Source organism: Oryza sativa, chromosome 1 (assembly GCF_034140825.1).
Source record: "Oryza sativa Japonica Group chromosome 1, ASM3414082v1".
NCBI lineage: Eukaryota > Viridiplantae > Streptophyta > Magnoliopsida > Poales > Poaceae > Oryza > Oryza sativa.
Window position 1 is genome coordinate 3,675,366 of NC_089035.1, and position 7,802 is coordinate 3,683,167.

Sequence of the window (7,802 nt, forward strand, 5' to 3'; positions counted from 1 at the left end):
TCGATCAGTACCAACTGAGAATCAACCCAAGATCGATCAGTTCCATCGCACTTGACCGATCGAATCCCATGATTCCATCTCAATCTTTATCTCTCACCTTTTTTTTATTTTCCTTCCCTTAGATCTTTTCCGGCAAGAGCTTTTCAGTGTAGCAGCAGCAGTTGTTCCTGTGCAGCAACTACTGTTCCAATAGCAGCAACAAATGCTGACACTTGGGTGACATCTGGTCCTGGAGTTACTATGCAATCGGGTGACAGCGTCAGTACTAGCTTAAGCACCAGTAATACACTCTTAGGCTGTGATTAGTTCAGCGCAAAATTTGGATTTTGGTTGAAATTGGAGATGATGTGACTGAAAAGTTGTGTGTGTATGACAGGTTGATGTGATGGAAAAGGACCGAACTTTGGATCTAGATACAGCCATGCAGCTTGTACAGACTGTTACAGTACAGGATACTGCATCATTAATTATTTTCAAACTAGTCTTGGACAGGAGCTCTGGCAATAATAAGGTAGGAGTATATGCAGGACAATGGTTTGGTACAGTACACCGCTTCAAAGAATTTTTTGACAGGAGCAATTGTAGCAAGGCAGGAGTTGCTCCCACCTTCATTTCCTATATTGCCCCCATTTGGGTTTTCATACCGTTTTGGTAGGATTTACCACTACCCGGTGGTCACGCAGTTACCGTGAAAACCGCGAGGTTTTAAAAAAAACTGAGATGGTTACCATGGTAATCATGCGGGGTTTAGTAAACCCTGTCCCTGATGCATCACCTCACTATTTTTCTATGTATCTTACTACCTAACAAGCAGTTGGTATTCTGGTAATTGGCAAAATGACAAACAAATACATGTGCCAATAGACAGGCAAAACTAATCATGTTATGCATGAAAAATGGAGCAGAGACTCTCCAATAGAAAACTTCTTTTTTTTTCTATATTTGCTCATCAATCTCATCTCTCTTTGCCACCTATAGATGTGCAACAAGGATGGGCTCACCTCACATAATGCTTACTGTATGTACAAATGAATACCACCTCGGCTATAGACAACAATATGGCTCTACTCAATTTGGAAAATTCTCATCCCCCTTAGTTGGGCGGCTCAAGAGCTCTAATCAAATCAAACACATTTGTCGCAAAGAACGAATATCGACACCGATCACCTCGGTCCAGAGAGCTCCATGGCTTCCAAGCCAAGGGAGGATTCGTCTGCCGCAAAATCCATGAATTTTGGGGGTAGAAGCTCTGACGAAACGGATTTCGGTGTGTCGACGTTCTGTGATGCCTCCCATTTCTCCGCGAGACCGTCCCCTTCCAGCATTCTGATCACCTCCGACATTCTGGGACGATGAGATGGGTAGTATTGTGTGCACAGCAAGGCCACCTGAACCATTTCCTCGAGCTCGACCCTGTCATAGTTGCTACCCAGGTCTTTATCCACCATCATGCTCAGCTGCTTTTCCTGATGAAGCTTCTTTACCTGGAACAAAAACTCAAGTTATCAGAAATGCTGCTCATGATAACCGCCTTTAAGAACAAATTATACCCTTTATCAGTCCTTTTAGATCTCAACTGGTTTGAAAAGAATATGCTAAATTATGGTGGATGTCCACACTAGATAAATAGAGATAGATATGCATCTAGTTTCTCAAGAACATTTTTTCAGCTTATCTGTTCTGCTAGGGAAAAGAAGCTCCACTATCTTGCACATCAAATCTTATCAATGCATGTACTCAACAAAAAAAAGGCAAAAAAGATCCTGAGAATGACATACAGACTTGTCAAAAAAAAGCTCTATGACGGACGAAACAAAAGGACATATCACAACAAACTGAGTGGACATATAAAGCATATTTATGGCCCTTGGGAGGCATTGAAGGAGAGATGTATCTGGTACTGTTAATAATGAGATATTACGAGGAACAAGGTATTTGGTGTACCAGAAATCAACATTAGAAGATATTTGTCTTTCAATACCTCCAAGGATGGGGAAAAAATTCAAAAGTAATTTAAGGAAAAAATTTCTCTGTTTCCAAAGAAAAAGTGAGTAAGCATATAGAGAACACAAAAAACATACCCAATCAAGCACTCCTCCTTTCTGATTCGCTAGCCTTCCAAAGTCCAATGCCTTCTGACCAGTGATCAACTCAACCAACAAAACTCCAAACCCAAAAACATCCGTCTTCTCCGATGACTGCCCAGTTGACAAATACTCTGGAGCTATGTGCCCTACTGTCCCACGTACTGCAGTGGTAACATGAGACTCCCTATGATCCAAAAGTTTCGCCAATCCGAAATCTCCCACAATTGCTTCGAAGTATTCATCAAGAAGCACATTGGAGGCTTTTACATCACGGTGAATTATTTTTGGATCACACTGTTCATGCAAATAAAGCAACCCTCGTGCTGTGCCTAGTGCTATCCTCTTTCTCCTTGACCAATCTAGAGCTGGCTTGCCATTTACAAGTTCTGAAAAAGATAGATAATGTTTAGATGCCATGTAGCATAAAACAGAGAAGGTTAATTTACTTGCAAGCTACTCAGATAATGTTCCATTACATCCGCTTTTATTGAATAGTAGTATAGCAATAAAATCAGTAGAACTAGACATGCCAATTGGATGGGCTTAGGATCAGTTCACATTCCATATATGGTACCAGTGCAATGTATTGGATGAACATATAAACACCTAAATCAATCAGAGGAGCAGGGATAGGGTTTTAAGTTAATTAACAAAACGAACTAATACCAGCGTAAGTAGCATACTTAGTGGCAAATTTGCTCGACAGTTATGACAGATGCGCACGAGAATTTTACATCTAAAAAATTATGGTTGAAGTTCATAATCATGTTTCTCCCTTGTGATAAACTCGTCTATCTTTTTCTTCAACTTTTTTTTTAAGGATTTGAGACTTAGGACAAGTTAGCGCCACAAATACATATATGTATACACATAAGATTTACAAGCATGGACTTACCCCGCAACTGAGAAGCAACACTTCCATTTGGCATATAAGGATAAACAAGTAATCTTTCGTTCTCTGTGGTGCAGAATCCAATGAGTCTAAGGAGATTCCGATGAACAGCCAAGCTTATGACTTCAACTTCAGTTTGGAACTGAACCTCCCCACCAACAGCATTATAGTCCTTCAATCTTTTGACAGCAACAATTGCACCATCACGTAGAAAACCTTTGTATACTATTCCATACCCGCCTTCACCTAAAATATTCTTTGAGTTGAAATTATTGGTAGCTGCTCGAAGCTCCTTAAAGGCATAACGCTTAAGATGACCCAAACATACTTCTGGGTCATATTGATCTGCAGATAAGGTATCAAGTATTACTGTACTGGAAACCGAAACAACAAAATATGTAATCTGGAAGAGCATGCGTAGAAACATAGAACATGTTAAAAGATCAGATTAAGCCCATAGGTGCAAAAGAAGACATGTCATGCTCTATCCATGGCAAATCAGCATACCGAAGGTAACGGGGACATCATGGTTCTGAACTGCACCAAAGGTTTTCCTAAAAGTACAAACACGCCTAATATAGGGGAATAAAGCTATCTCTCTTTACAGTTGGGCCCAAGAGTAAATTTAATACTTGTCCACTAAAAAAGCTTGGCCATTTATTTGTGTATGATGTTAAAGTAAAAAAGAAGACAAGCACCCATGCATTAACATGTGTAAAATCCCAGAGGCAACTCCACTAGGAATCTTTCAGCTAGTAAATTCAAGACATATGGCGTCTTTGTACAGAAGAGAATAATCAAGGTTCCCTTCATGACTAAGTAAGAAACTGAACATATTAGGGCATGGCCCAGGTCAAGGACTCATTTAAGTCATGTACTTCATAATCATCTAGTAATGTTGTCTTGGGCAGCTTGCATGATGTTAGGGACACTAGTGTGCAGCTTTATGAAACGAGCTGTTCATACAAATTCAGTTCTGTTGGGAGCATGGAATCTTGTCAGCAAAAACCCATATGATCACAGGTGCCTCTTTGTTATGGTCCACTAATCAACAGAATTTAAAACTTGCTACAGATATCACATAGTACATCACGGAAGATTAATGCAATGCTCAAATTTTGCAGCAGAAAGGGTCCTTCCTTTTTTAGAATATTATACAGTTTCAGTAGAGGTAATCATTCAGCTTGTGCAAAGATCAATAGGTTATTGAACCACTAACATTTCTACAACATGTTCAACCACATGGATGTCCCATGTAAATTTGCTATCAAATTGAACGCTGTGAAAAATACGCCTCAAAACTCAAGTAATGCAGAACATTCAGCCACTGTTGTAGTGAAGACATCAATTACTATCGAAATCTAGATAGAGTTACTACGGGAACAAAAGCGTGCAGAAATGAAAAGAGCATTACCATTTACATCAAAAAAGATCTGCTGATTGCGCCTATGCCGCCACCAAAGAAGCATACTGACTATGATAGTTGCAAATGCTACCGAACCAACAGTGACTCCACAGATAATAGCTATACGGTGGCTTCTTGCGATGCCTTGTTGTGGCTGAGCTGAGGAAGAGGAAACAAATATGAGTTGCACAAATAGATAAAACAATACAAAAGAGCTCAATGATGAACAAAATCTCACTCTTAAGATCATCTGGAGGGTATGAAAGTGGATCCATCGATACAGAAGAGCAATTATCTCCAGACTTGACACCACAGATCATTGGATTTCCCACAATGCTGTCAAATAAGTATAATACCAAAAATGCAAGGATAAGACAGTAGCCTACAGCATGCAAATAGAGCATTAAGTGAGAATTCAACTGTTCAAAGGGGTAGGGGATAAGATGAATTTACTTACTTGAAAGTTCTTGAAGAAATCTTTGGCAATGGACCGCTCAAATTATTGAATGAAAGATCTCTGCAACACAAGACCAATTCAAGGTAACTATTAAGCATACCAACGAATGATAAAGACAAGAATAACAAAATGATCAAATGATTTTTTTTAAAAAAAAAAGGATTAAGAGACATACACTAGAGCAAGGCCATTGATGGCGGCTAATGAATCAGGTAGAACTCCAGATAAGCTGTTGTTGTTCAACTTCCTGTAGCAACAAGAGGAACGGAAAATGACTCAAAATATATTGCAGCAGGCAGTGAGTGAGGACTCAAGAACCAAAGAAAGAAATCGTACAGATAGTTGAGGTTCTTGAGATCGCCAATTGAACTCGGGATACTCCCAGTAATCTGATTGTCTGACATGTCAAGCGTCTGCAGCATCCCCAACCTGCCTATGCTGGCAGGAATAGTGCCAGATATTGCATTGTTCTGTAATAGCCTGTAGAACAAGGAGGTTGAAACACTTGTAATACTTCTTGAAATGCCATAGGCAGCACAAACAAGGCCGGATCAGTCATCAGTGACAGCTTACACAGATTGCAGCCTGGTGAGGTTCCCAATTCCGGGGGATAATTTGCCTGACAAGCTTTGGCTGGGCAGACCTCTGCAAGCAAAGATGATACAACAAGATTAGCAGCCATGGCTGGTGCTCGCCGAAGGCGGCTGCGGAGGAATGAACAAATGGGCGGCTGAACGGACAGCGCGGAGACGTAGCCGTCGGCGGAGCAGGTGACCATCCTCCAGCTGCAGGGATCGACGGAGTTGATGTCCCAGTTGTCAAGCACGTTGTAGGGGTCTTGCAGCTCCGTCTTGATGGCCATCAGCGCCACCACTGCGAAGGAAACAAAGCTCAGCTCTCCACCAAATCTTAGCAACAAACAGCTCAAGCTTGGTAGCCACAGAAACAGCATTTGCGCTTTGTTCAAAGCCAGGAGGATTGTCGCTTTGCATGAGAGAGTCGCTTGCTTTGTGAATCGAGATTGCCCCCCAAAAAGAACCAAATCTTTATTATCAAAATTTCACTGGATCCTCTTTAATCCAAAAAGAACAGACTTCTTCTTTTTGAAATAAAGGCAACAAACAGATTGAACAGACATTATAAAATGAGAGCAGCGGCAGCATCGAAAAGCGTTGGATTTTTCTTGGGATTCTTAGATAGAGAAGGCAAGAAGCGTTACCTTCGTAGTTGATGCCGGCGGGAGAGAGCGTGGCGGTGGACGACGGCAGCAGGATCACGGCGAGCACGGCGGCGAGCGGCGCCGCCCACCACCGCATCCTCATCCCACAGATTCGCCCTCCTCTCTCCTCAACCAAAGAAACCCAACACAATTCCACCCCCACACCAGCAGAGCAGCTGCAGCTGCAGCAACACACAACTCCTCACCAAACCATCTCCCCACCTCACCAACCCAACCCAACCCAATCCAAGAACACAAACGACGACGAGATGACGAAGCGAGATGGTCACAGATACAGAGCAGAGCAAGCAGAGGCAGAGAGAAGTAGAGAGAGAGAGGGAAAGGGAAAGAAACGGCAGGGAGCACCGGCCTGGGCAGCCGCTCCGACCCCTATCAATCGATCCTCCCCTCCGCAACACGCCGCGCCGCTGCAAAACCGCCAAAAGAAAGAAAAGAAAACAACTTTTTTTCGCTCTCCCCCGACACGGATGCGCGTGCCTACGCTGCCATCCGTCCATCACCGCGCGAGCGACCCCATCATCACCATCGTCATCTCTCCAAATTTTTCCTCTTTACCACTCACCAAGATTAGATTTTAGCAGCTTAGGTTAGTTAGCGCATTGTTTGTTTCTTAACACTATTGTTAAGATTTTGTTTTTGTTTTTGCAAAGCTTTTGCTTACGGAAGACGGCAAACGCCAACCATACTGATGACAAGAATGCTGCTCTTCTCGCTCCAAGATTAGATTACCACTAACAACCATGTAATCATCTTGAACACTGTAGTAAAATACAGTAGAGTAGTATTCTGTGAAGATTATAAAAAAACAAATACTAATGTTCAGGATTGGGGCCGGTTTGCGGGTTGTCATTTTGGTGCGAGGAGGGGCGCTAATGGCAAGGCGCATGTTCATCTCGGCGCGGTGAATCTAGCAATATAAAACAGAATGATGGGGAGGATAAAAGATTAGTAAAAAAATTTTAAAAAAGTTTTAATCTTGAGAGGAGAGGAGGATGGATGGGCAAAAGCTTTGCATGCTGGGGATCACTGGCGAGTCACATGCTCACCTTTTATTTTGTCTCGTCCTTTCTTGTCTCGTCGCTACTCCCAGCCTATCCAGCAATCTCTGTCACACTGTCACCCCTCCTTTCTCTCTCTCTCTTCTGGCCCTACAAACGGTATAATTGTAAACGAAAAATAATTTGTGAATAATATATATATATATATATATATATATGTTTTTAACGATCTAAAAGCAAATACTAAAAAATAAATTTCGATAAAAAAAACTCTAAAATTAACTCAAATTTAAGGTTAAAAATTTAAATTTTGTCTGATTAGTATAAGAAAAACGAAAAGATGATGTTGTTCTTCACTCTGCTACTCTACCTGTACTCTATAGCCCATCAGTAGTATAGGAGTAGAATCTTATGCTCATTAACACTCATCCGGTTCTTGTTTATTCCAACATGCTGCTGCCCCTCATTTCAGAGCTCGATTCATGCTGTTTTTGAACCCAGCAACTTCAGAAAAAAAAAACAGTTATACTATCTCTGTCCCATAATATAAGAGATTTTAGAGGGATGTATCTGTCAAGATTCGTAGTGCTAGGAAGTGTCACGTTTCTGCAAAATCCCTTATACTATAGTACGGAGGGAGTATCAATTTCACACGTACACAAAAAGAATTATGGATTCATGGGTGGTATGGTAGTACTGTTCCCTCCGTGTCATCTAGCACTA

General features: G+C 41.5%; 1 protein-coding gene across 1 annotated transcript; it reads right to left on the bottom strand.

Annotated features, from left to right (window-relative positions):
• Positions 1–916: 916 nt before the first annotated feature.
• On the bottom strand, positions 917–6,520 carry LOC4327640 (protein NSP-INTERACTING KINASE 3). The gene is made up of 11 exons (XM_015765775.3): positions 6,061–6,520; positions 5,582–5,714; positions 5,415–5,486; positions 5,178–5,321; positions 5,017–5,088; positions 4,842–4,901; positions 4,623–4,720; positions 4,394–4,543; positions 2,983–3,324; positions 2,082–2,473; positions 917–1,484 (listed from the first exon to the last, which is right to left on the bottom strand). The coding sequence occupies exons 1-11, from the start codon at positions 6,161–6,163 to the stop codon at positions 1,164–1,166; spliced, it is 1,887 nt and encodes a 628-aa protein (XP_015621261.1). The 5' UTR covers positions 6,164–6,520; the 3' UTR covers positions 917–1,163.
• Positions 6,521–7,802: the final 1,282 nt, after the last annotated feature.